This window comes from Malurus melanocephalus, unplaced genomic scaffold (genome assembly GCF_030028575.1).
Source record: "Malurus melanocephalus ecotype Western Australia unplaced genomic scaffold, MMel_1.1 scaffold_589, whole genome shotgun sequence".
Lineage (NCBI taxonomy): Eukaryota > Metazoa > Chordata > Aves > Passeriformes > Maluridae > Malurus > Malurus melanocephalus.
The window spans coordinates 125,653-153,236 of record NW_026623821.1 but is presented as its reverse complement, the minus strand read 5'-3'; the positions used below and the strand labels follow the sequence as shown (position 1 = coordinate 153,236).

Below are 27,584 nucleotides of genomic sequence, written 5' to 3'. Positions count from 1 at the left end.
AAAAAAAAAAAAAAAGTGAGGAGAAGAAAATCAGGTCGAAATTATTTGACCACAAGCTGAGCTTCCTTCCCTTTGAGGTATCCAGGTTTATACCCAAACCACTGGTTCCACCAGGTCCAGTTTCTGGCTGGGTCTCCCTCAGCTCCCACCTCTTTAGCAGAAATATTCCCTTCCTCTGGCAAGGGAAACTGAGAATTCACACTTTCATATTAGTGCGTGTTTGCTGTATTTCTCCTTAAATCCTTCAACTCCAGCAGCTCAGACGGGGTTTAAAACCAGCTGCCTTTCAAGAGTTAATAAAAGGGAGGAGTGAGCAAGATCTTATAAAGAATTAAAGCCAGGCGGAAGAGCCTATGGGAAAGAGCCTGTTACGAGCCCCGGGGCTGCGGGTCACCAGTGCCGAGGACTCGCTGCCAGGGTTTATTAAGTCCTTGTTTAAGCGGAGAGAGTGAAAACCTCCTGAGGAGCTGCCGGCGGGGCGGGCGGGGACACTCCTGACTCCGGAKTGACGAGGCAGCAGTTTCCTCCGGCCGCCCCGCTCGCCATGTGTGTCATTCACCCAGCCCCATGAATCATCTCTTCGGCCGCTAAAAACCTCCAGCTACCCCAGAGCCGCTGCCCATCACTCGTGGCGGGGCTGGTCCAAGCAGCATCCCCAGCCCGGGGCTTAGGGAAGATGGAACAACTCTSTGTGACACTCGGGATCCTCCTGCTCTGTGCTACCGGCAGCTGGGGTAGGTTTACWCTCTCGCTTCTGTCACTTTTTAAAGCCATTTAGTGAAATTGTTGCCTATTATTTCTACAAATCCCAGGACTTTCTGCATTCCCAAAGTCTATAATTTCATGGAAAAAATCACTCGGAGGGGGAGCTGGCAGTCTGAGCTGCAGCGCATTCCCACATATATCCAGCACTCAGGCTACTTGGGCTTCGGCTGGGTCGGGGCCAGGAGGTTCTCAAGGATGTTATAGGGTCAGGACATACTTTGGTGGGTCGTTCTTTCTGGGCGTGGTGAGTTTAAATCCTCTGCCTACTCTGTGTTTGGCTCTGGGTGTTGGTTTGTAATGGAAGGACCAGGGTGTGACTTCAGCTCTGTCCTTTATAAACAGAAAATTCACTGGGAGAGCTCACAGGGCAGGTAATCCCTCCCTGTGTCTGTACATTTGGCGGGGGGGCACTTGAGGGGGCCATTTATGTCAGCATTGCTGTCCTGTGTTATTTTTTTCTCATGTTATTTTGATGTTTTTCATTGGAAATTTGATTTCTGGCGTCTGATGATCTGGGGGCAAACGCAGTTTGTATTTTTAAAATGTTTTCCAATTTCAGAAGTAGAGAAAAGCCCGGAAAAGTGTTATTTCCTCCCCAGGTGTGTTCCTAGGGCTCAAAGGAAATCTTGAAACTGCAAAATGGTGATTTATAAATTGGTCGCATTGTTTTCAAGGCCATACTCAAGTGTTTGGGGCAACATTGTTCTGTCTAAAGAATTTCAGACTTCAGTGAATTCCCAGGAACAGCCTGAGGCTCTGATCTGCTGCCGGATGGAGCTGTCATCAGTATAGGACATGGGATAACCCCTGCAAGAGTTTGAGTTCATAGAGCTGCAGTTTGGGTCTGTGCAGGTGATAWCTCTGGTGCCTATGCTCAGTTTGGGGCATCTCATTCCCAAAAAGATGCTGGCAGGAAGGGAGAGGTTTGAGAACAGGAACACCCCCAGAATGGTAGGGTGGGGATCAGCCAAACAAAGCCCAGATCCTTATCACTGAGTCAAGCAGAAAGGCTRGAGAGGATGTGGTTTGTACCTTTATCAAGTTTCCTCAAAGGTCTTTATCAGGTTTTCTCTGTGCTCATTCCTGCTCAAATTGGCAGAGGGGGGAAATAAATGTATGGTTGCTCCTGCACCACACAGAGATTACTCCATGTGCAGACTGGGACTGAGTAATTTTCTCCAGTCAGGACAGGATGATGCTGAGCCATAGATGTCTGGGGTGTTTCAGATGCATCACTTCCCYAAATTCAATCCCAGACTGGATGGGRCTTGGAGCAACCTGGTCTAGTGGGAARTGTCCCTGCTCATGGCAGAGAGTGGAACTGGATGKGCTTTAAGGTCACTTCCAACCCAAACCAGTCTGGAATTCCCTGCTCTCACCTCTCTCAGCATGGCCCAGCCCCAGGTAGGTGGTTCCCATCAATCTGCTGAGTTTATCTCCCATTTCCCTGTATTTCAGGATTACTTTTTTTCCAGAAGCTGGAGTCTTTAGGATCATCTCATTGTGTCAGAGCAGCTGCTATAGTTAAAAAATGCGGGTTTTGTCCTTGGGTTTATTAGTTTTTGTGGCTGGAAAAATAAGCTCCAAAGATTTAAAAAAAAAAATCACTAAAAAATACAGAATTTGTTAGTATAGGCTGTAGTGGGACTGTGCTAACCTGCTCACAGTCAGGCAGTGTCTGAGCCTGGAAGGACTGAAGGACTGCCAGACACTCACAGAGCCAAACCCTAAGGGGACTCCAGCTGCAGCATCCTCCTCATCTTTCACATCCTCCCCATCTTTCACATCCTCCCCATCTTTCACATCCTCCACTTCTCCCCATCTGTGCTTTTGTCCCGACACGCTCCCAAGGTCCCTGCTCCCACAAAACCCTCCCAACACTGCATCCCTGAATCCAGCCATGCAACCAGTGCTGGGAATGCCAAAAAAGGCACATTTCCCCATGGTGAGGGGTGCAGTTGCCTGCCCAAAGCAGGACCAGCCTCATGTTTGGATGGTCATAACTGCCCAGGCCCTGATGCATCCAGCCCCATGGAAATGCATCCAAGAATGGCCCTGTACAGTRCTGGAGATTGTGTCCAGGGAAGGGAAGGATCCTCCATCCCCAAGAACATGTCTTGATCATGGACTGATGGACACCACAGGGGACCACAGGGCTGTGTGAGTCTGAGGGAAGATAAAGACCTCCAGGGACCCCCGCAGACAAAGCCACCAGCAATGGCACCATTACACAATGTGACTCCAGGGCAGCCTTGGGAATGGCAGCATCCCTCCCACAGAAACTTGGCAGCTGCAGCCCCACCTGAGCCCGGGCACAGCTCCTCAGCCATGATGCTGCTCTGCAGGGTCTGTGGCTTTCATTCTAAAATCCTCAGCAAAGAAGGGGGACASCAGATCAAGGACCCCCTGAGCTTTGCAATGGCAAAAGAAGGGGAGGAAAGGAAGCCCCCACGGTCCAGAGGCTGCACACAGGCAGGAGGTAACTGGTACCAAATGGTGATGAGAAGATGAGCTCAGAGGGACAGTCCTGGGGCTCCTTAGCCCAAGCTCAGATTTCATGGCATGGGGAGGCACCCAGGGGCTATGCCAGCAGACATGACCCTGGCATCCTCCACATGGAGTTTCGGTGGAACCCCGTCTCACTGAGACCAGGGTTAACACTCCACAGGGGAAATTGAGCCAGGGAGTGGCTGAGAAACTGGCTCAAGTCTCAGGGAAAACCTGTTTGAGGCAGAATTTGGACTGGTGTGTCTCATCCTAGAGCCCTCAGTGGAGCCCTTGTCACCTCTGCCCTTCCCCAGCCAGATGACTAAACCAGCTAAAACCCACCATGAGGGGACAAACCCCACACTGGCATTAAACAGGAGTGTTGTTGCTGGTGGCACTGGGTGCTGTAATTCTGCCCGGGCAGAGCTGAGCCATGAGCCAGCAGCTGGACATGGCCACTATATGAGGGACATGAGAGTGGAAAGCAGGGAAACTCCTGGCATGGGGCAGGTGGGTACTTGGTACCTCTCCCCATCCCTGCACGAGGGGCCGTGATCCTGGTCCAGGTATCAGAGCACCAGGGCTCCCCAGGAACCTGCAGATTTGGAAGCTGTTTCCATGTTCAGGAGAGTGGCCCTGGGGTCAGCAGCTCTAAACATTTAATCCGGAGCACCTGGAGCTGCCAGGGCTGTGCCACCCCTGAGGCTGTCTGCTCACTGCCTCCCTGCTTCCCGSAGGGCTGAGCTGGCTCCCAGTTGCAGGGCACAGCACAAATCCATGGCACATGCTCTGGCTGCAGCTGCCAGCACTTGGCAGGGCAGGAGAGACTTCACATGGACGCAGCAGGAGCCGGTGTGAGATATGGGAGCTGTTGTCGTTGTCGTTGCTGTTTTCAGAGAGCCCTCTGCCTTCCTTCTTCTCAGTCCTGTCCACCCAAGGATCAGTAYTGCTGCTGGCACATTGCTGAGGTGCAGGAAGCACTGGACACCACTGTCACTCTTTTGGGCAATGCTGCATTTAAAATCTGTCCCATCCTCACACAGAGCCAAGTATTTCAGGGTATGGTGAGAGCTCTGACCATGGGTGCCACCCCAAAACTGGTGTTAAGCCTGGCACTTCAGTTTAGTCTGGGAAAATGGGAACTGCAAGTGTCAGAGGTGCAATGGGGACGACTTGGGACACATCCCCAGACCCTTGGAACAGCCACAGCCTCATACATACACACACAGGTGTGAACAAGTGTGCAYACACCCTGGCTACGTGCCAGCAGGCAGGAGTGCACCGTGCTGCGACTGTGGCTCTGCCCAAAGATGTAATGAAGATGTTTCACCATTTCCTTTTTCTGCTTCGTGTTGCATTTCCTGCAGCTGTGGAAAACTCTTCTGGGACAGCCCTGGGCAGGGATGGGGGCASACAGGGCAGAGGGGAGGCCCCAGTGCCCATTGCTCCCTGCCAGCATCCCCCAGGCTCCCTGGGCAGTGTGCAGTGTGTCCCAGCCAAGCGGGCACGTGGCTGCWGTCTGCTCTGCCTGGGGAATCCTAAAACTGCTGAGCCACTTGTATCCAGGAGGGAGGAAGAGCCAAGGGTGACACCACAGCAGCCATGTCCCAGCCACTTGTCACATCGGCCGTTGGAAGCAGGAACCACAGGCCCACCCAGTCTGGTCTGAGCCACAGGAGCTCCTCCTGCCCCTGGGCCCCACCAGCATTTTAGGGCACTTTAATGCCCCCTGCCACCRACTCACCAGCCTCTGACCTTCAGGACTGCTGCCAGCATCTGTCTCCCAGCATCCCCACGGCCACTGATAGCCCAACCTTTGCCTGAGACATTGGTGCCAACCACCACCAGCACATTTCTTGACTTGTGCCCTTTCCCTCCCCTCCCTTCCCTGGATTTGAAGCTGAGCCAAGACCAGCCACTGAGTTTAGTGTCTGCACAAGGTGGCACTGACCACCCCACGGCAAGACAGAAGAGGCAGCCGATTCCTGGCAASGCTGTGGGGACCACCCTGCACCCCTGGGAATTCACCCCTTTCCTCCTGCTGCCCCAAAGTGTCTGCAGGGAGGCACAAGGGGAGATGGAGCTGCCAGCAGTGGGGGCTTCACTCCAACACCCATGTGATGCTGCAGGTATGAGAGAAACCATTGAGGAGCTTGGGCAGGATGAAGCCCAGCTCATACSAGGCTGGAGAGAGCAAGGAGGCAACATCCAGGCTTTGCAGGTGGAAAAGGGGAGAGAGCAGGGCCCTGATGGGGCTGTGCCTGCTCAGGAAGGTGGTGGCTGAGCGCACATGTGAGTTTGGGTTCTGTGGGCTGTAATTGCTCTGTTTTGCTTTTTCAGGAGGCAACATCTGCACCACCCGTGGGGTGAACTCCTGCAAGCAGTGCCTGGCTGTCAGTCCCCTCTGCGCCTGGTGCTCTGCTGAGGTGAGAGCTGGGGCTGAGCAGGGCTGAAACACATCCTTGAGAGGGGCAGGGGATGTAAAGGAAGGGAAGAACCTTTAGGATGAGTCCAGGTTACAGCCACAAGCTCAGTCTCCATCTGTATGTAAACAGATTCCTTGGTGGCACCTGGCTCAGACCTTGGCTCRAGGCACTTGGTCAGTGGGCACTGCTCCTGCCCTGCTCCAAAAATATGCCCCTTATCTGGGTGTGTTGGTGGGAGCTACATTGAGCTGGCTGGGAAATGGTGGTGTTTCCAACAGGAATTTACTTTATCTTTCAAATAATGTACATTTTAAAACTTAGTTTACTTTTGGTTTGCTTATTGGAAACCTGTTGTAAAGCTCTGGCTGAAGTAGCCTAATTCCTGGAAGGGCTGAAAAGAGAAGGGGGCCTGGAAGGAGGAATTGCAAATRCTCATTAGATGTTAATGGCTGGGTTTAAAAGCCTTTTTTTTTTGTTAGAAATAAGGGGAGAAGAAGACTGGGTGTCTGTTTTTTGGTTACTGAGCTTAAGTGGATATGAGTGCTGAGCTGTGACTCTCAAATCACCCTGTTTGGGTAGGTGGGAGCCAGGCAGATCTGCCACGTTCCCCTCCAAAAATGCTGCCCTGAGGGCCAATCCATTGGGTAAGAGGAGGGAGTTTCCCAAGGGGATGGGAGAGGAGCCCCAGGGCAGAGCCAAGAGAGGTGAGGCTGGGTTRGGAAGAGCCTTCTTCAAGGCTTTCCTTGCTTTCTCCTTCTCTACTCTTGAAATCCCACTTCTGTCAGCTGCAATTGTGCCAGTAGTGCCCACTGTGAGTTGGAAAAGACATGGGAAAAGTGATCCAAGCTGGAAAATGCTGTTGGATCATGCCAGCATGGCCTGATGCTTTGGGATCGATGCATATTGAGAGGGGAGTCAGATCTGGCTCTTGGCATGTGGTGTGAATAAAGACGTGAATAAAGACGTTTGTGCCTGTCTTATCTCCTATAAGGAGTGGCTGAAACTTGCAGCTTAATAAGATAAGGGGCCTGGCCCCCCTGTCCATCCCCTCTCAGAGCCAGAATGGTGACTGGGCTGGGCTCCTCCTTCCCACGGACTATGCTGGTGGCTTTATGCTGCAGTAAAAGCCGTGATGGGGCTTTTTTCCTCCAGATCAGCAAAGGTTTCCAAAAAAGGAAATATTTCCAGTGCTGCTCAGAGCTGTGCTCCCGGGCAGACACAGCCAGAGTGAGGGAACCATCCCGCTGCCAGAGCCAGCCCCCAGAGAGCAGGGCTGTACTCTCTGCTCAGCAACTCTGCCTCCAACATCTGGACCACATTGTCTTAATTTAGCAAATGAGGTTTTTTTTCTGTGGGTTTGTTTAATTTCCCTGGGGTGGGGGAGGTCTCTGATACTGCACACCCCCCTACACCCTTTTTAAAGGGACAGTGCCCATATTTGTCCTCCTTCTGCTCCCACTGTAGCCCTTTTCCACTCACGCTGCCTTCCCAAGGAGCCAGGAGTGATGAGTTATTCCTGCTCCATCCTGGTTTTGAATTGGAGAAGGATTTCATTGTGGTTTCTTGTGATCACTGACCACCCCCCACCCACACTGAGCACTGATGCAGAGGAGGGTTGAGTTTTATTTGTTTTTCAGAAATCTTGACCACTCTTACCAACAAATAGATGTTCTCATCTGCTTTTTGTGGGAAAAGCCAGCCAAGCTGTAACACTGAGACATATCTCTAAAATCCCTTTGGAGATTATTGTGACAGATTTTCCAGGGTCTCACCCATCCAAAATGTCACCYACTCTGGGTCTCTTGGAGGCCATACTGGACCAGATTTAGATTTTAGAGAAGCTGCTGGAAGGTTTTAGCTYAATTTGGGGAGGTATCTATGCTCTGAGCACTCTCAGGAACTCTCTTGCAGAGAAGCTGATGCTGCACRTGGCTGTCTCCGAGATGAAAACAGAGATGTCCTGGGGAATGTGCAAGTTCCTGCAGGCTCCTGCCCTGGGAGCTCAGAGATGGAGCTGACTCTGCCCTCACTAATCAGCTCTGGGGGCCGTGACTGGGATCAAATCATCAGGTTTCCCATTCTGGAGGGAGCATGAGCAGATGTTGAGCTGAAACCTCCCTCCCAGCAGTGGGACAGAGGSCAGGGAGAGCTGGAGAGCATCTCTGGGAAGGCTGTGGGATGGCTGGAATAGAGGGGACACACCTCCCTGCGCCCCCCTGCTCCATGCAGGGAGCTGATGCCATCAGGGCTGTGCTGACAGGGAATGGGTTTCTCACGGATGAAATCCCTGTGCTGTGAGTTTGCCACCAGCAAGCTCGGGTTACCTCTAGGTCATTCCTAACTTGGGGTTGTGCCCCAGGTGTTGAGTCAGCAGAGCCTGGGATCAAAAACAGACTGGGGGCTGCCAGGGCATGGTAACCAAATGTCCCAYTTTCGTGGTAGTTTTTGTTGTTGGGGAGGCTCCTGTAAGTCTTGAGTCAATCACTATATTTTGGGCTCCACAGAAGGAGAAGGATGCAGCCCTGGGGTTAAACAGCTTCTCTGTGGATATCTCGCAGCAGGAATGATGCTGCTAATCCCATAAGGTGYCATGAGGCCTTTCAGGTCCTGGAAACTCCCTGGGATCTCCAGGTATCACCAAACACCACRGTTAAAACCCACCTGCCCAGCATRCTTTTTACCCAYGTATTTTTCTAGTGTTTTCCCTGYCTGGAACAGGAATGTACATGATGATTGATGTGATCTGTAGTGAACCAATCACCCCTTCCCGCAGCAGGGAGCCCCGTGGCATGAGTGTGAGCGTGAGGGAGCTAATTTGGAGGGATGACTCGTCCTCCTGTCTGTCAGCACACTGTCCAGGGGAGGGGTGGGGCAGGAACACGCCTGCTGATGTATTTTTTGGCTATCACTTGGCCACTGTTTCCAGAGGGCTGTGGGCCAGCCAGGGCCTCCTGACACCATTTGTGTTTTTCTACTCATTTGCATAAAGTATACAAATTCATCCCTGGATTCAACCAGCCTGAATCCATGGCAGCTGATAATCTGCATGGGAGCTTCTCCTGCATTGGATTCCAGCATCCCAGTGCAGGGAGGGCACTGGGCCAGCCTCACCAGGACCTGTGTCACCTCCCTTTGCTGCAGGAAGAGGCTGTGCTGGTCTTCTGCTGGAGGACTCCAATGTAGAAAGMTTTGGGCTGGGGGATGGAGATGGAGAATCCCTTTGGAGGGGAGGGTGGGTGCTGCCTGAGCGGGAACATGTGGCAGCAGCTTGCAGCAGTGTTGGGCTGGGAGAGAAATTCTTCCCATATTTGTCTTCATAAGCAACCAAAGGAACATGAACCCTCCTGAATGTTCTGTGATAAGGACGAAGAGCTGAGAGCTTTCTAGGAAAGGAGGAACAGGGCTGGAGCTCACCATGACTCCACACTTTGTGCTTCCTGCCCCTGACAGACTCTTCAAGGCTGCTCCCGCAGCACCGTCGCCTCTGCATTCTTTCACTCCTTTTTTGGTGCTCCCTTCCCCGGTCAGCTCCATCCGTTAGGAAGCTGGAGAGCTGGAGATAGGTCTGATCCACTTGCAGGGAGGAACTGAGCACTGCTCTGTGCAATGAGCTCACYCACAGTGGACACGCTGCTTGCTCATGGTGGGATTTCTAAGGGCCTGTGTTGGGAAAATGGGGAGAAAGGTGATTGTCTTTTGTGAAAGCAATAAATAATTTTTAAACTCTCACATTGCCTCTACCCAGCTTGCTCTGTTCACATCCTGCYGCACTCTGCTCAAGCCATTCCAGAGAGACAGGATTTCCTTTTAGCTCTGCCAAAACCCAAACCTAAGGCTCCAGCTGCCAGGAGTCAGGAGAAGGTTGGCAAGGGCTGATAAGCTCTTGCTCTGAACCCCAGCTGSACTTGCTGATCCCAAATCCCATCCCTCTGCTGCCTTCCTCAGGCAAAGACTGTGTACCCCAAGAAGCCTCTGATCCTGGTCTGGAATTAAGTGTGATAGAGCAGGGGCTCTCCAGGAAGAAGGGGGGGCCTTTCTCTTTCTCCCAGCATAGTCCTGGGAGGCTTCTGACTGTGTCACTCCCCCGCAGGTCTGGGCACAGTCAACSCCTCGCTGTGACCTACATGCCAACCTCCTGCACAATGGCTGCGGGCACAACCACATCGAGTACCCCAGCAGCAGTGTCACCATCCTGGAGGACCGGCCCCTCAGCAACAAGGGCTCAGGGAGGTCCACCACCACCCAGATGAGCCCCCAGAGAATACAGCTGAACCTGCGGCCAGGTAAGAGCCCCCAGACTGCTGCAGGAAGTGGGGCATGCAGTGGGAATAACCCAAATGCCAAGTGAGCCATCACTCTGCCTAGCTGGCAAAGGKGGTCTCATGTCCTTCGGGGGCAAGGTCAGGCTGGCAGCTTCACAGAGTCTTCCAGAACACCTCTGGTGGGCAGCTGAGCTGTCTGATCACTGTGTTTGTTTTCTTGTCTCAGTCCTGAGGTATTTGAGGGGCAGGATGGGGTGCGATTTCAACASATGGGATATTTTATAAAGCCATTGAGACYTCAGGCACTGTTGCTGTGCTAGGARTGCCTGGGTGGAAGTCAGCTCATCTSTAATGAGCTGCGGAGCAGCTGGCAGGGTTGGACTGCCAACAGGTCCCTGCAATTTCCCAGGCTCTGCTCAGCCAGGCAGGCTGGAGCCAAAYAACTGCTCTGGTCCTTTGCCATCATCCAGGAGTTTCAAGGATGCCAGGCAGGAGACAAGACTATTGGGTACATGGCCTCTGTGCACATCCCTGGGCATGRCCAGGAGTTCTGTCCCATTGGAGGGACAGCAGGCAGAGGTGTCCACATGCAATGGGGACATGGAGCTACTAAGTGGCCCTTGTTTTGTTTAGGTCTCTCAGGAGGCAGGTGAGTGTGCTGCTCTGAGTGCTGTGAATCCCTGTCCCTTGGAATAAAGAGGAGAGATCCCAATGTTGATACTGTCTCTGCCAAACCAAGAAGCTTGGTTTCAGCTCAATGAGGTCAAACAGCTTCTCTCCAAGCACAAAGATGGGACCTCTGGCTCCATGGTGGGAGCCATGGTGGGATCCCAGCACAGCTAGGGAGGGGATGGAGCTCTTAATCCTGAAAGAACATGGCATGCAGATTTAGACAGAAATGTGAAAACAGTAATAATTTAAGCTCAGTTAAGGCGTTTTTTCTCAACATTTGAGGTGTTCCAACAAGGCTGGAGCTGTGCCCCAGCTTATGTTTCAAAGARACCATTTCAAGGAGCTGAAGAAAGGATCTGTCTCTCTTAAAAAAGGTAGAAAGATAAGGTCAACCCAAAGGGTTTTYAGCTCTTTTTAAGTGCAAAAGTCATCAAAACTGGGCTGTTTSCCAGAAGGTTCTTTCCAAGGAGGCTTTTGTTGCAATGGAAAATGTTTCACCAAAATTTTCCCAGAAAGGGCTGGGAGGAGTCAGGAGGAGAGGAAAGGAACAGGGATGGGAGGAGTGCGCAGAAAATGCTCAGAGTCCTTGGAAGCTCAGAGAAGCCTGAAGCAGCCTTGCAGCCCACCCTGTGATCCCTGTAAGACCTGCTGGCCACACATTGGGGCTTTCCTTCACTCCATCCAACTGTTCCTGTAGGATATCTTGGGAGGTCAGCCCAGGAGAGGAAGATCTGCTCACGTCCTGGCACTGAGAGGTTAGGAGAACAGGAGCCATAACCCCAATCTGCCACAGAATTCCGGAATGGTTTTTGGGTTGGAAGGGACCTTGAAGACCATGCTGTTTCACTCCCTGCCATGGGCAGGGACACTTTCCACTAGACCAGGTTGCTCCAAGTTCAATGCAAGCTGGCCTTGGACAGTCCCAAGGGGTGCACAGCACATCTCCTGTGCAAGCACCTAACTAAGGGCTTTGCCCCTCTGWCTAAGAGTGATGTTCTCCTCCTAGAAACATTAACCATCCCCTTGGGCTGCTTCTGAGCCCTTCTCCCTAATCCTTCCAGGAGAGGAGCTCTCACTCTGCTGCCCTGTCACTTTGCAGACGACTCCCAGGTCTTTCATGTCCAAGTGCGTCAAGTGGAAGATTACCCTGTGGACATCTACTACCTGATGGACCTGTCCAACTCCATGAAGGACGATCTGAGGAACATCCAGAACCTTGGCACGAAGCTGGCCAGCGAGATGCGCAAGCTCACCAGCAACCTACGCATCGGCTTTGGGGCCTTTGTRGACAAACCCATTTCCCCCTACATGTACATATCTCCTCCAGAAGCCGTCAAGAACCCTTGCTATGAGTAAGTCCAGATTGAGGGAGTCGTGTACGGGCCAGAAGTTCATGAGACACCATCAGAATGTGGCTGGAAATCCACATCAGTTGGTGAAGAACTGCAGCCAGTAGAAAGGACCTGTGTTTGAGAGGTTTTGGAAAGGTTGTATCCCATGGGAAGGACAACAGACTGAAGCAGGAAAAGAGTGTGACAAGGAAGGAATAGCAGATGTGTTAGGAACTGAATTCATCCCCCATTCGTTTTTCCCTGTGCTACTTGGAGGGGGGTCAGCAGAGAATTCAGGAGTCAAGTTGAGCCTGGGAGGAAAGGAGGAGAGTAGAGAAAGTGGGTGCCTGATTCTGGACAGGGTTTAGACCTTGTGTTCTGCTGGCCAGGGAGGAGGAGCAGGTCTAAACTAGAAATACCATTATCATTGGAAAGTTCTGGAGGGAAAAAATTTGCATCATTTTTTCAGAGGAAATGTTGAGGCTGGAAGAAAATTACTCCTAAAAATCCCAGCAGGACTGAGGCTGGGAGCACCCCTAGAACATTATTTTTTTTTCTTTTTAAATGCCCTTCACAAGCTTCAGGGGTTGATTGAGGGGTTGGTTCCCTCTTGCACATCCTGGACAGGACCATGGGACAGGGGATGGCTGTAGGGCAGGGATGGGAGCTGGAAGAGCCTGATGAACTCTGAGTGCTCTCCTCTCACAGGATTGGGGAAACCTGCCTGCCCATGTTTGGGTACAAACACGTCCTGTCACTCACGGATGAGGTGACTCGCTTCAATGAGGAGGTGCGGAAGCAGAGTGTCTCCCGGAACCGTGACGCGCCTGAGGGCGGCTTCGATGCCATCATCCAGGCCACCGTGTGTGATGTAAGAGGCAAGAAGGCCTGGCTGGGATCAGGATAGGGTCACCAGGCTGGGCCAGGTGGGTTGGCAGGGACCAACCAATCCCCCCAGGACACAATCACAAGCTGTTGTCTGTGACTCCATTCTGGAGAGGGTGAACATTCAAGTGAGACACTTCTAGCCCAATAGCCAAGGGGAGAGCAGGACTCTCATGGGATCGTGGGAGGGGAGGGGAGAGGAGAGGAGCAGAGCAGTGCTTGGCAACAATCCCATGTCGGCCCTCCAGTGACCAGTTTAGAAGGGACAACACCTCCTGTGCCTGCACCTTGCTTTCCTGGAGGGCTGGCATTGCTGAATCATTAGCACTTTGATTAATGCTCTAACCAATTAAAACTCATCTTTCACCCAGAAGCAGCCCATGCCCACCTTCCAGACCCCACACTCCCACAGCACTTCCCTGGGAGAGCAATTGCCTTGGTTCCCTATGCAGAGGTTGGTCTCTAAGGCCAAGCTGTGACCCCAGGGTGGCACAAAGGCAGCAGTGGGGTGCTGGCACATGGGCTGCCCTCGTCATGTGCTGAGGACTGGGAGCTGCCTTTCAYTGCAGGAAAAAATTGGCTGGAGGAATGATGCTTCCCACCTGCTTGTGTTCACCACGGATGCCAAGACCCACATCGCACTGGACGGGCGGCTGGCTGGCATTGTGCAGCCCAACGACGCCCAGTGCCACATCGACAAGGATAATTTCTACTCTGCCACCACCACACTGGTAAAGCCTGACCCAGGCATGGAGYTGTGGAGCCCAGAGCTCCTGTTGGGTCACCATTGGATGGGAAAGGTGTTCCAGCCATGCTTGGAGAGCACAATGGGGATCAAGATGGGGCATGCACACATTCCTAGGCTATAGCCTCTCCTCTTCCCCAGGACTATCCTTCTCTGGGCCTGATGACTGAGAAACTCTCACAGAAGAATATCAACTTGATCTTTGCTGTGACAGATACGGTTGTTGGTCTCTACCAGGTACCAGCTGCTGTGCAAAGCCACCTTCCTGCGGGTCCCAGTGGGTCCCCAGGAGCCAGCCATGTGTGCCTGGAYATGGCTTGGTGGTCTCCTGTCCTATCAAAGCTCCTGTGTGCCTGGACAGGGTTTGGCCCAGCCAYGGCACACTCACCCATCACAAACAGACCCTGTTTATGATATTCCTCCAGAACTACAGTGAGCTGATCCCAGGCACAACTGTGGGCACCTTGTCCAGGGACTCCAGCAATGTCCTGCAGCTCATAGTGGACTCCTACGGGGTGAGTGTGCAGTGTGATGACTCCACAACAGCTCTCTCCCTCCCAAAACTGTCACTGCTTCCCACTGCCAACAACCCACACAGATTTGTCTGCTCCCTCATTCCTGAGCATCCTCTCTGGACCAGTGTGAGCATCTGCCTCCACCCATGTGTGCAGGCTCTCCGGGGGTGGGAGATCATTTCCTGTCCTGAGGACTTTTCCCTGTAGAGAATGACACAGCTGAGTCTTGAGAAAGACTCAGGGCTCCTTTCCCATGTGCGTGGCAGCATCACCACCCATGTGCATGGTGCTGGAGGTGGGGGAGAAACACCCCCAGGGCTGAGTCCTGCCCAGTCTGTGCTGTGTCTTCATCACTCCTCTCTCCTTCCCTAGAAAATCCGCTCCAAAGTGGAGCTGGAGGTGCGTGGCCTCCCTGAAGAGCTGTCCCTGGCCTTCAATGCCACTTGTCTCAACGATGAGGTCATCCCTGGGCTCAAGTCTTGCATGGGGCTCAAGATTGGTGACACGGTGAGGATCCTGCTYATGGGCTTGGCTTTTCTCCCCCTACACCATAGCGCTGCCAGGTCGTCTGTTGCTCTACACCAGCACCATCCGTTTGTCCCACTACCTCCCAGGTGACACGGACCCTGAATCTCAGCACTAGACAGAGAGGTCCAGTGGGGTGGGTGCRAGGAGGAAAATGCTTTTTTGATTCTGCTGGATGCAAACTCCGTGATGTCTCTAGCTGAGCCTAGGCTGCTACACAGGGCATGGGAAACTGGGATCATTTGTGTTGAAAAAGCCTGCTAAGAAAAGCCCCATCAAGTCGAACCACAAACTGATCACTGACAGGTCCACCACTAAAACATGTCCCTAAGCACCATATCTACAGGCTTTTTTAACACTTCCAGGGACAGTGAATCCACTTCTTCCCTGAGCAGCCTGTGACAGTGCCTGACAAACCTTTCAGGGAAGAAATTTTTCCTAATATCAAATCTAAAATTTGCCTGGTTACTGTGGYAGGTACATTGCCTGGTCCACACYGTGCTGGGACAGCTTGGATAWGCTTTCATGAGCCCAAAGAGACCTGATGGGTCCCATTTCTGAGCTCCTTTAGCTGGGGCATGGACTGGAGCAGGTACTGACATCCAGACACACACTTTTGCCCTCCAGGTGAGCTTCAGCATTGAGGCCAAAGTGCGAGGCTGCCCCMAGGAGAAGCAGAAATCCTTCACCATCAAACCCGTGGGCTTCAAGGACAGCCTGACGGTGGTGGTGAACTTCGACTGCGAGTGCTCCTGCGAGAGCCAGGCTGAGGCCAACAGCACATGGTGCAGCCGCGGCAACGGCACTCTGGAGTGCGGTGTGTGCCGCTGCAACCCCGGGCGCCTGGGCTCGCACTGCGAGTGCTCCGAGGAGGAGTACAACCCCTCCCAGCAGGACAACTGCAGCCCCCGGCCAGGCCAGCCCCTGTGCAGCCAGCGTGGCGAGTGCATCTGCGGGCAGTGCGTGTGCCACAGCAGTGACTTTGGCAAGGTGACGGGCAAGTACTGCGAGTGCGACGACTTYTCCTGCGTTCGCTTCAGGGGCCAGATGTGCTCAGGTGAGTGCTGGGCTTGGGGCTGTTTAGGCTGCCTGAGATCATGAGCAAGGGAGACACCAGTAATTTTGGGGCTTGTCCCRTGAGTTGTCCCTACCTCTGGCTTGTTCAGTCATGGCTCTCTCAGAATCTGCCCTGGTCTGAAGCGACACTGGGGGAATTAGTCCTTTTCTGGCAGCTGATATCACCTCTTGTGCCTGAGAGCTGGCAGAGGGGATGGGCTAAAAGGTTAAAAAGGAGGCCTGGTGGAGCTGGTGGGGACCAAGTGAAGCAGCTCTGGGGTGCACAGGGCAGGGACCTTGCCTGAACCACAGCTCAAACACAGCAGAGGTACTGCTCTGCAGGAAGAAACCCCAGGGTGACGGGGGAGGGGTGGGGAGAGGTGGCTTTTGTCTCCAYCCTGCTCTGTAARATTTCCGGTTGGCAAAAGTGMTGGGGAAGTAAATCCTCCCTCCTCRCTGGCCTTACAGCATCTCCCATCCTGAATTTCATCTCTTCCACAGGCTCCCAGACTCTCTCTCCAGTCCAGCTGCTCTCAGTACTGGGGAGAGAGGACCAAGTCCTTGGGTTCTCTGGTTCTCCTCTCATGGAAGGGATCCTCCTGCAGAACCCCTATCCCAACARCAATTCCAAATGTCTTGATATGCCAGGGCCTCTCAGCCACCAGGAACCTTCATTTAATATTTAACATTTAATGATTTAACATCTCCAGTAAACACTGAAGGTCTGAGTGAATCACAGTGCTCTGCCCATCTCCTGTTTTTTAGGGGATGTGAGACGGCGACTGCCTAGGAATGGGGCAWGAAACTGTGGCACATCCCCTCCACTAGCAGAACACCCCAAAAGTGATTTAGGGGGGGAATAGGAGAGGAATAGTTCCCCCTGCCCTTTCCTATCCCCTCCAACTTCCCTAAGTCCAGGGTAGGTAGCTGTTAACAGACTGCCAAAAAAAAAAGCCACAACTTTCCTGCTGAAATCCCAAAAATCACCAGGAAAAAATTAATGGCCAAATCCACTCTGCCGGAGCCCAGCCTAGGTGAGGTGAAACCTGGGGCCAGATGACACTTGCTCCCTGATGTCCCCAAATTGAGTTTTTGGGACCCCACCCTGCCTGTCAGGCCAACTTCATGGCTCACACTGCCTCTGTGCTGCTCAGATTGATCCTTTATCCTAACAGCCTGCTGATAATGGAGGTGGAAACGCTGGGTTTCCCCCACCCTGCACAGTCAGTGCCCTCAAAGAGCCTGTTCCTGTTTGAACAAGAGCTGCAGATCACCAGGATGGGTGAAGGGCAATGACAAAGAGCTGCCCCCCGGCCAGGTTGGGCTGTTAATTAACCTGAACTGTCTGACCCCGTTGGCATCGATCCCATYCCATTGAGCCACATCTCCCCAGCCTGCCTGTTTCCATGCCTTGTCACCCAGCGTGGCACTATTTTCCTGTGACTCAGCCCTAGTTCCTCATTAATGGGGTTACACATTTGTTTCACATGCCAGTGCCTCCAAGGCCGTGGCCGCACCAGTGCCCAGCCAATCCCCCGCCYGGAGCAGCATTCCCGGACAGAGCCCAGCCCAGAGCAGAGTTCTGGGATGGTGCCCAGCTGATACCACACCACGAGCAGCATTGCCAACACGTCCCACTGTGCTCAGGGCTGAGGAYGGCTCAGCGCGTGCGGCTCCACCACTTACTATGTCTCGTCTTTGAGCTGGAATCAAACCACAATCCAAATAGCYCCAGGCTTTGGCAGGATTTGAGCATGCCTGTCTGTCTGTCTGTCTGATTAAACCAGTCTGGGTGAGCATGCGCTGTCAGCTTTCCCTGCCTGGTCCAGGGCTGAGAAAGGAGTGAGACTTGGGGGCTTTGACCAGATGTCCTGACTCAATCTGAAATTCAAAGCCACAGCCAGAACTTGACTCACCCACAGACAGGTCTGATGTAGCATCTTCAGTTGCTGTTGGTGGAGCTGGAGCAGCTCAGCCTGAAATATGAGAGATTTTTCGTGTTTGGGTGGGATAAGAGGGGAGTTGGGGACATGGTGAAGGTCAGGGTTTGGTATGAGCTGCTCTGTGACCTACAAGGACAGTGCAAAGGATTGTCCTGGGTGGCTGGTCTGCCTTGTGGTGTCCACAGAGGGTGAGCTGCCACTGTGGGTCATGGGCACCCACACAGGGAATTGCTAACGGGATCTATGGACACACTTAGACTTCTGATGCCTTTTGGTTTTCCCCAGGCCATGGGAAATGCAGCTGTGGGGACTGTCTGTGCGACTCAGACTGGACAGGCGACTACTGCAACTGCACCACGCGCACTGACACCTGCATGTCCAGCAATGGGCTGGTGTGCAGCGGCCACGGCTCCTGCGTGTGCGGCCGCTGCGAGTGCACCCAGCCCGGCTCCTACGGAGACACCTGCGAGAAGTGCCCCACCTGCCCAGACGCCTGCACCATCAAAAAGTGAGAGAGGGAAGASGGCTGGGAAAGGTCATACCACATTGGTGGCTGGCAGAGAGCTGGGATGGGTCATGTCCTATTGGGGAGCCAACAGAGAGCTGGGATGGATCATATTCCATTGAAGAGTCAGCAGAGAGCTGGAGTGGGTCATATCCCATTGYGGAGCTGGCAGCACTGGTGACAGGAGCGCTCTCACAAGCTGCAGCCCAGTACGGTTGGGATTGTGGTGATTTCCACAACCTGAGATTGAAAGGTGTAACAGTACCCTGAGGAGAGCATGGGGGAGCTCATGGKACCTCTCTCCTCTTCCACAGGGACTGTGTGGAGTGCAAGAAGTTTGAGCGGGGAAAGCTGGCAGAGCAGCAGTCCTGCAGCCGCATGTGCCGTGACGAGATCGAGATGGTGCAGGAACTGAGTAAGAGGAGACCCAACCCCTGCCCTAACGCGTGGAAATCCAGGGGGCTGTGTATGCCACCCACTTCCCCTCCATGTGTGCACCCTGAACACAGCGGCTCTGAGCCTCTCCCTCTGGCAGGTGACAGGGGCAAGGATGCCGTGAACTGCACCTATAAGGACGAGAATGACTGTGTGATGAGGTTCCAGTACTACGAGGACTCCAGTGGCAAGTCCATCCTCTACGTCATCAAGGAGCCTGGTAAGACCCAGCTGCCACACTCAGGCTGGGGTATGCAGAACGTGCTGTGCTGGGTTTCTGTGCAAAACAGGGATTTTCAGTGCTCTTTGTACCTCCCACTCCAGCCAGGCTCATGGGGCACCAGGGCTGGGGACTGAGAAGGATTAAAGAACTTCTTTGTTCCCTGCTCAGTGCCACCGAGGCCGTAATTTCCTGCCTCTCAGGTATCATGTTTCCTACTTTATTTCATGCCCTCGCTGAGGCCAAGGATGGGGGTTCAGCCTTCCCACCACCCTGATCTTGTGTCTGACTCTGTGGGAGTGATTTTTCTTGGGAAGCAGACAAGAGTAGGCTCCTATCAGCAGCCCCGGGGTCTCCACTGACCTCAGCTGAACCTGAGCTGTGTGGAAGCACAGTCTTGAAGGCTGCCAGGTCTCACTGCAGCTGCCTGCCATGGGCAGGGAGACAGCCACACTCCCCAGCCAGAGGGCAGAGGAGAGGCAGGCGAGGGCTGGGGGGGCTGCATGGCCTTGGGCAGTGTGCAGAGGGCAAAGGAGCTGCCGAGGCTCACACCAGTTCTCACTGCCCCCATCTGCCAGGTCACTGYTGACACACAGCCAGAGAGCCAGACTGGGGCAGGGTGTCATTGGGCTGGTGGTTTGGGGTGRACTTCCACAGCACAAGGATTTGGTCTCCGGTGCCAGCCCCCACTCTTGGTGGGACCTGTGATGCCCCTCATCTGTTTCCAGGCTTGGGTGCAGACCCCCACCCTACARGTGCTCAAGTATTTTGGCACAAGTGCTCCATGGGCGGGATCCTCCTTCACACAGCCTGCTGTGCTCAGGGTRGAGGCTCCTGCTTGCAGGCAGAGGAGGATGAAGCCCTCCTGACACCAAAGGAGCTCCATGKACCCATGGCCACGTAGCCCCAGAGCTGCTTTTAGTTGCTGAGCTCCCCATCCATCCCCCCCACACACTCTCCTCTCTGCTCCAGACTGTCCAAAGGGGCCAGACGTCCTGGTGGTCCTGCTCTCGGTGACAGGTGCCATCCTGCTCATCGGCCTKGCTGCCCTGCTCATCTGGAAGCTCCTCATCACCATCCACGACCGCCGGGAGTTCGCCCGTTTCGAGGAGGAGAAGGCCAGGGCCAAGTGGGACACGGTGAGGGATAGCGGGTTAGGTGTGCTGGGCAGGAGCCCCAAAACCCCACAGCCTCTGGTTTGAGGGATCCAGATCCCAGTGCTGCCAGCATGAGAGCCCAGCTGCTGTCTGTGGTCCCATAACATCCTTAAGGACCAGCTTGTCCCATTCCTCTCTAAAGCCTGGGACAATGTCCCAGGCAGGACTTAAGGTGACACTGGCAGCCTGGACACCCTTCCCTGAGCCCACTCTGGTCCCAGGGGCTGTGCACAGGAGATAGGAGATGACCTAGATTATTTTCCCATCTCCAGCATATCACAAGCACTTGTCAGCAGCATGACCCTCTTACTCACTGCACACATCAGTGTTTCCACCCCATGAGTGGGGCAGAAGGTTCCTCCTGCCACAGGATGCTGGAAAGCACTGAGGAACCAAAGCACAAGGGAGAGGGGCTGGGACAGCACTGGTACTGCTCCCTGACCTCTCCTCCTAACCACCCACAAAGGGATGGGATGGGATGGGATGGGATGGGATGGGATGACTCTTTCAAGGTGTCTCCCTCCTCCTGAGCCCCTGCTGCTTTTCCTTTCCTCCACAACAGTTTTTCCCTATTCTCCCCCATGAAACCTTACGGGGAGCCATTAAACTGCTCATCCAAAGCCTTGGGTGGAGACAGGGATCCACCACCCCCTGCTGAGATGGTGCCTCAGTTACCTCAGATGTTAAGTAGAACAAATGCTGATGCCAAGCACAGAGGGATGATGCTCTTTTTTTGTCCTTTTTCTTTCAGACGCACAACCCTTTATATAAAGAGGCCACATCTACCTTCACCAACATCACATATCGTGGGAACATGTAAGAATGCCACATCCAGCACTGGCCATGGGGTCAGCTGAGGATCCTGGAATCTCAGGGTTCTCCTGGAAATCTCCAGGAAATCTCCTGGATCCAGTTTACAGGAGAGTTTGTGTGTGTCTGCCTGTGTGAATAACTGCACGTAATTTAACAAGTCCCTGACTGCCTCCAAGCCCTGTTGTCTGTCACCCCACTGCAACTGCAGGTACTTTCCATGGCAAACGTCRGTTCTTACCTCAGTGGGCTGCTCGCAGAGCCAGCAGCCCCACCATACACTGAACACGGAGAAACGGGATGATCTCTGCCAGTCTGTGAACTCTTTGATGCTCATCGGGCCTGGGGTATTTCAGGAGCAGCTGCTTGAACCACGTGCTGGGCTGTGCTTTCCTCCACAGCGTGTGCTGATGAAGCTCTGGCCACTTGGAGACCCCTCCTGCACTGGCCTCGGTCTCTCTGGGCAAAGGGACCTTCTCCTTGGGGACAGGGCAGCTGCCAGCAGGCAGGAGCCAGCATTAGCTTTGGAAGTTCAGGACACTGCTTGAGCAACCCAGCAGCTCCTTTCTTCTTGTAGCCATATGTCAGTGGTGCTGCCGTGACCCAGGGTGGTGAAAAGCTGTTCCCCACATGAGAGTGCCCTCCCCCACTTCCTCCAGTGCATTCAGCCTATGCCACCTGCCWACTCTGTGTAGCATCAGCTATGCTGGTCCCAGCTGCAGCCCCACTTAGCCCCTGCGATGGTGCTGAGCTCTTCATTGTCCCTTCCACCGTCCCCATCCCATAGCATACATTCACGTGCAAGCAGCTGCCTCAGGAGGGTCATGACGTTCATTATCCCTTGAGCCTGGCCAACTCTCTGCCCATTCTGTGTTTTTTGGACTGTGTAACTGCACTATCCCTGGATTTCTGTATAGCTCAGGGTTCCACAAGAGCAGGCAGGGCTCAGGTTATGTGCTGCTGCCTGGAGCTGCGTGTCATCCATGGAGGAAAACAAAGAGCTGTCCCAGGAGCAGTGCTGGGCTGTAACAGTGCTGCTGCCTGGTCTCTGTGCTGTCAGAGTACAACGGCTCAATTCCCCTCAATTGCCCCAAAAAGCAACAGTGGTGGCCCTGTGTCTCTGTTCCCTGGTTAGCCTGTCCCAGCAGTGTGGAAGCAGGGRCAGGGGATGGTGCTGGGTGGGATCTGGGGCTGAGCCCCAGAGTGGGGCCAGGGATGAACAGACAGCAACAGTGTCAGCAACTCACATCACAAAAATAAAAATAATTTTTTWWAAAAAACCCTCAGACTSCTAACAGTGTCAGTATCCCYAGGCTGTGCATGTGYTTCTGCCCTAAGAGCARCCCCTGRCACCCCAGCACAACTAGGGGAGCTGGTTTGAGATGAGATGGGTTGAGGGAAGGCAGAACCAGGGCAAGTAGGGCTGTAGGACTCCCCATGGGGGTCTCTGCTCTGTTACTGGTTCTCTCCTTAGGGTCAATAACAAGTTGTGGGCACAGAGTGGGCCAAAGCCCACTGCAGATTATAATACTGGCAGCACCTCACTTCCTTACAAGTGGAGTGAACCCCAATGCTCCATGTCCTGTTTGCTTGGGTCTCTGACAGCTCCATCACACACCTCAGGGTACCAGATGCCCCCAGCCCACACTGTRTTCAGGCACCTGGGGCAGTGTTCAGTGTCCCCAGCTGTGCCAGGGAGGGGGCTAGTGGGTGATTCCAGCACCCAGGTGGGATCTGGGCTTGGGTTGAGGTGGGCCCAGCTGGGTTTGGCACCAGGAGGAGAATTTTGTCTGCAGGGTGGGCTGAGGGAAATGCAACATGAAAAAGCAGGATGAGCCCCCCAGACTGCTTCCACTGGAGAAAGCCCAACAATTCCACATATGCCATTCAGGCAAGAGACTTCCACTTCCCGTGGAGCTGTGGGATGAGACAAGACCTCAGTTTGTCCCAGTTCACAGCCCCTTGATGCCAGGGGGCATGGCTATTTGCAGGATCAAGCCTGTGACCACAAGGAGAAGCGTTTGGGAGTCTGGAGTGGCTTTTTTCCCCCAAAACCAAAGCAGTGTCGCTGTGGTGGCCAGAGTAGAGGAGCATGAGCAGCCAGGGGTACCTCCTGGGGYAGGGTGTGAGTTGGTGGCTGCTCTCAGCTCCCTGGGAGAAGCCATTTGGGAGCGGCAGTAGCTCAGCCCTGCGGAACATGTCAGTTCCGGGCTGCGTGGAGGCTGCTGGCACCCAGCACCATTAGATGGTGATGTCTGTACATGCTCAGCCCAAGATTTCCACCCATGCAGCCTTCTGGGCTGCTTAGTGATCACCTCCCACATTGGACAGGGATATTTCCTCCACAGAGGTTTCCAGGGAGTGGGACACCCTGAAACGTGTCCCACAAGCACAACTTCTACAGCAACACTTCAGTCCAAGATTCTTTTTRCTGCTATTTTAATTCCTGGAAATGGTGTCTTTCCTTGGACCCCATCAACTCCTTTTGTAAACTATTTTCTGTTCATAAACCCCCAAAATTAGCAAAGCACTTCTGATGCAGCCAGAAGATTATTTAAGGAGTGTTTTGTCTGATTCACAACCCAGAACTGGGTTTTCTAGGTCTCTAGGGAATTTTCTGGAATGAACCACATCTCCCCACTCATCCTAGGGAAGCAGGTCAATGTTGGAGTGGTGAAGTCCCACCATTCTCAATGGAAATCCACTTCCCAGAACAGAAATACCAGGAGGCACAGAAGGACATGGCTGTGGATGGTTAGTATATAAGCATTTTGGGATAGTTCAGGAACTGGAGCATGAGCTGGACAGAGAACTTAAGAGAAGAAAGAGCTGGTATTAAAAACAAAAAGCCAAAATGCTGTATTTCCCATGGCACAAAATCACAGAATAATTCACGTTGCTGTATTTTGGGCTCCCATTCCTCAGACGTATTTGCTGAGAGAACTGGAATTGTTCATCCTGGAGAAAAGAAGCTCCGTGGTGACCCAGTTATGGCCCTTTCTGAGGGAAGCCTGCAAGCAAGATGGAGAGAGACTGTTTACAAGGGCCTGGAGTGACAGGACAAGGAGGAATGGCTTCACACTGCCAGAGGGCGGGGATGGATGGGATATTGGGAAGGAATTGTTCCCTGTGAAGGTGGGGAGGCCCTGGCACAGGGTGCCCAGAGAAGCTGTGGCTGCCCCTGGATCCCTGGCAGTGCCCAAGGCCAGGCTGGACAGGGCTTGGAGCACTCTGGGACAGTGGAAGGTGTCCCTGTCCATGGCAGGGGTGRAGTGAGATGATCTTGAAGGTCCCTTCCAACCCCAAACATTCTATGACTCTGTGATACCTCCCCACTGACTAACTCCACATGTCCCCATAGCCCTGGGAATATGGTTGWCATCTACAATGCAAATGCCAGCTATCCCCTTTGCCACCGAGGAGCTGCAGGGAGCCCAGGACACACCACATGAGGGGAGTGGATTCCCCTCCTTGCTCCTTGCTCATTGCTCCTACCTGGCCCCTCCTTCAGCAGCCCAGCTACAGGAGCATGGGGAGGTTGCTGGGTCTCTGCAGCTCTGTTTGGGTCATTTTGGCATGGGAAATGCCAYGCACGCAGCACAGCTCAAATTCTCTCATTTCTGCACTCCCCTGAATCTTGGGTTGAATTTTGCTTTGCATGACATGGCAGAGAAGCACAGTGTGAACTCAGTGTGCTCAGCAGTGCCATCCATCAGCGGGGCACAGGAGAAGGGGCTGTGTCTGTGCACTTGGTGGAGCATTGAAGGAGGTGATGGCTGATGAGTGGCCATGCAAAGGTAATTTAATCCTCCTTGGCCTTAGCATGCAACCGTGCTGGGGGGCAGGGAGTTTCATTGCATTATTTTGGCTACAGTTCTTCAGATCCTGAGATGGAAGAAGTGAGGGTGAAAGGCAAAGGAGTCACTATTATTATTATTATTATTATTATCATCATCATCATCATCATAAATAACAATAATAACAATAATAACAATAACAATAATAACAATAATAATAATAACAATAATAACAATAATAACAACAACAACAACAACAACAATAATAATAATAATAATAATAATAATAATAATAATAATAATAATAATAATAATAGTATAACAATAATAACCACCTCTTTTTGTCAAGTCTCTCTGTGCTGACTGGCAGCAGGCAGGGGAGATTTCCAACACTTTCTTGTTACAGAGGGCACAGCCATTGTGGATAATTTGGGCTCTGACATGGTCACAGAGGAGATTCACTTGACCCCAGAGCCATCACAGGTGTCAAGTCTGGCTTCTGTGGATGGAGTCTCTCCAGCTGCCCTTTTGCTGTCATTCCCAGAGCCTGAAATCTCTGTGGAGAGCTTGTCCCTGCTGCTGGCAACACACCCTGTTCCAYTCAAACATTGCCTGAGCCCTTCCCYAGGGCACAAAGGACCTCAACTCCRTCCTCAACTCCATCCTGAGCTCCGCAGCCAGCACAGTTCACCTCACCAGCAAGGAAAGCTGGAAGCCTTAGGACAGAGGAAGATAAGGTTAGGTATCTAAGGTCTTTTTCCTAGGAGGAAATCTAGAAATCTCTAGAAACCAACAGATTCGTTAAAAGCCTCCTCCATGCCTCTAGTGGTGCTTGTCAGATGACGAGGATGTGATGTTAACATGAGGCAACTGATTCCTCTAAAACACTGCAGTGGCTCCATTCACATGGGACAAAAATGGAAGCAAGTCTCTGGTGGTAAGGGACTGATGGCTCCTCCAGCAATAAAATCATCCTCCCCTGTCTTAGCAGGGTCTAGCACCTTATTTTTGTATCCTCAGGTGCCACAGAGGCATCACATTATSATGGGCATTCGTGCCCATGAATTTAGTCCAAATTCTCACTTTTTTTTTTCCAGTTTGTTCCAGATGCTCCTGGCTACAAAAGCAGAAGCCAAGCTCTTTTCTTACCAGATGGGACACAGAAGGAGTCGACCTTATCTTTACTGGCTAATGATAAACTAGGGGAGCTTTCCTCCCTGCCAGACACCCAACCAGCACTGCAAACAATGGGGATGGATCCCAMTGGCATAACTTGTCCAGATCTTCTCAGGGCTGCTGGGATCTCTGCTCCCTTTGAGCTCTGTGAAAGCAGGACAAGGCTCAGTCACAGCTCTGACCACCCTCCTCCTCTCCAGCCTTTAGGAAAAAATAGGCAGCTTTGATTACCAGAGAAATCCTCCTCCTCAAAGTATTTGGGAAATGGGTGGAGTTGGCCGCTCTGCCCCAGAGAATTGTTTCAGGTTATCAGGTGAGTGGGATAGAGAGGGGAGTGCCCCTCTCTGTCAGGGTATTTGTGCCTTATACAACAACATAGACAAAACACAGAGGCCCCAAGGTGAGATTTCTAGAAAAGCTTTCTGTCTGSTTGCACATCCAAAAGCATCTGCACAGCTGCCATCTGCTCTGCAAAGGCACTGCTGCAAGTGCCACCACRTGCATGTGACACCCCTGTGCAGTTTAAACCCCCCAGGACCAGGACCCTGCAGAGCTGAGGATGCAGTGGCTGGTGCTGAGTGGGGCTGGGCTGTTTCACAGGCGAATGTCGCCCTCTTTTGTCCTCTGGTTGCCACCCGTGAGAGCTCAGGGACCACACCAGCCAGTCTGGATGGATGGAGACTCCGTCAAGTRTGACAGAAAGAAGCCCCCCAAAACTTGGAAACTTGGAAAGAGATGGGTCACCCTGTGCCTCCCTTTGCATGCTGTGAACAAAATTCCAGAATCCCACAACAGTTTGTAAGGTGACCTTAAAGACCATCCAATCCCACCCCAGCCATGGACAGGGACACCTTCCACTGTCCCAGGGTGCTCCAAGCCCTGTCCAGCCTGGCCYTGGACACTSCCAGGGATCCAGGGGCASCCACAGCTKCTCTGGGCACCCTGTGCCAGGGCCTCCCCACCTTCACAGGGAACAATTCCTTCCCAATATCCCATCCATYCCCGCCCTCTGTCAGTGTGWAGCCATTYCTCCTTGTCCTRTCACTCCAGGCCCTTGTAAACAGTCTCTCTCCATCTTSCTTGCAGGCTTCCCTCAGAAAGGGCCACAACTGGGTCAMCACRGAGYTTCTTTTCTCCAGGCTGAACAATCCCAGTTCTCTCAGCCTTTCTTTGTACAAGAGGTGCTTTATCCTTCTGATCATCCTGGTGGCCTCCTCAACTTTGCTCCTTCCTCCATCTTTCCTCCTTTTTCCCAGAAGGCGGAATAAATAAYATCTAAAGAGRTGCCAAGAAGATGGAGCYGGGCTCTGCTCAGTGGTGCTGAACAATACAAGAGGCAATGGGCACAAACTAATGCCCTGGAAGCTCCACCTGAACATGAGGAAGACCTTCATCGTGCAGTGACCAAGCACTGGAACAGATTGCCCAGAGAGGGTGTGGAATTTTCACTGCTGGAGATACTCCAGAACTGTCTGGGCGCAGTCCTGGACAATCTGTTCAAATCCTTGAAATTTGAACCCATTATGCCTCGTTGTAACAGGACAGGGGGAAATGGGTTCAATTTGAAACAGAGCAGGTTTAGATAGGATACTGAATAGAAATTCTTCCTTGTGAGGATGGGGAGGCCCTAGCATGGGTTGCCCAAAGCTGTGGCTGCCCCATCCCTGGAAATGGTCCAAGGCAGGTTGGACGATCCACCTGGGGTTGTGGAAGATGTCCATGCCCATAGCAGGGGTGGCACTGGATGACCTTTAAGGTCGCTTCCCCACCCAAAGCGTTCTGGGATTCTCTGCCATATACTCTGGAATGACCCTGATGGAGCAGGGAGGCTGAAGTAGATGAACCCTGTGGTCCCTTCCAGCGTGTCCCGTT

At 52.9% G+C, this 27,584-nt stretch overlaps 1 protein-coding gene across 2 annotated transcripts; it reads left to right on the top strand.

Annotated features, from left to right (window-relative positions):
- Positions 1-391: 391 nt before the first annotated feature.
- ITGB3 (integrin subunit beta 3) lies at positions 392-21,985 on the top strand. 2 transcript variants are annotated; one of them, XM_057382846.1, is made up of 15 exons: positions 392-734; positions 5,593-5,678; positions 9,769-9,961; positions 11,712-11,964; positions 12,652-12,814; positions 13,398-13,559; positions 13,715-13,810; positions 13,999-14,088; positions 14,461-14,595; positions 15,241-15,670; positions 17,898-18,120; positions 18,432-18,532; positions 18,653-18,772; positions 19,745-19,911; positions 20,681-21,985. In XM_057382846.1, exons 1-15 carry the CDS (start codon positions 677-679, stop codon positions 20,747-20,749), a joined length of 2,346 nt encoding a protein of 781 aa, XP_057238829.1. In that variant the 5' UTR covers positions 392-676; the 3' UTR covers positions 20,750-21,985. The 2 variants fall into 2 exon arrangements, with proteins under 2 accessions (XP_057238829.1, XP_057238830.1); XM_057382847.1 differs by lacking the exon at positions 392-734 and adding an exon at positions 5,369-5,408 and having other exon boundaries at positions 5,590-5,678.
- The last annotated feature ends 5,599 nt before the right edge of the window (positions 21,986-27,584 follow it).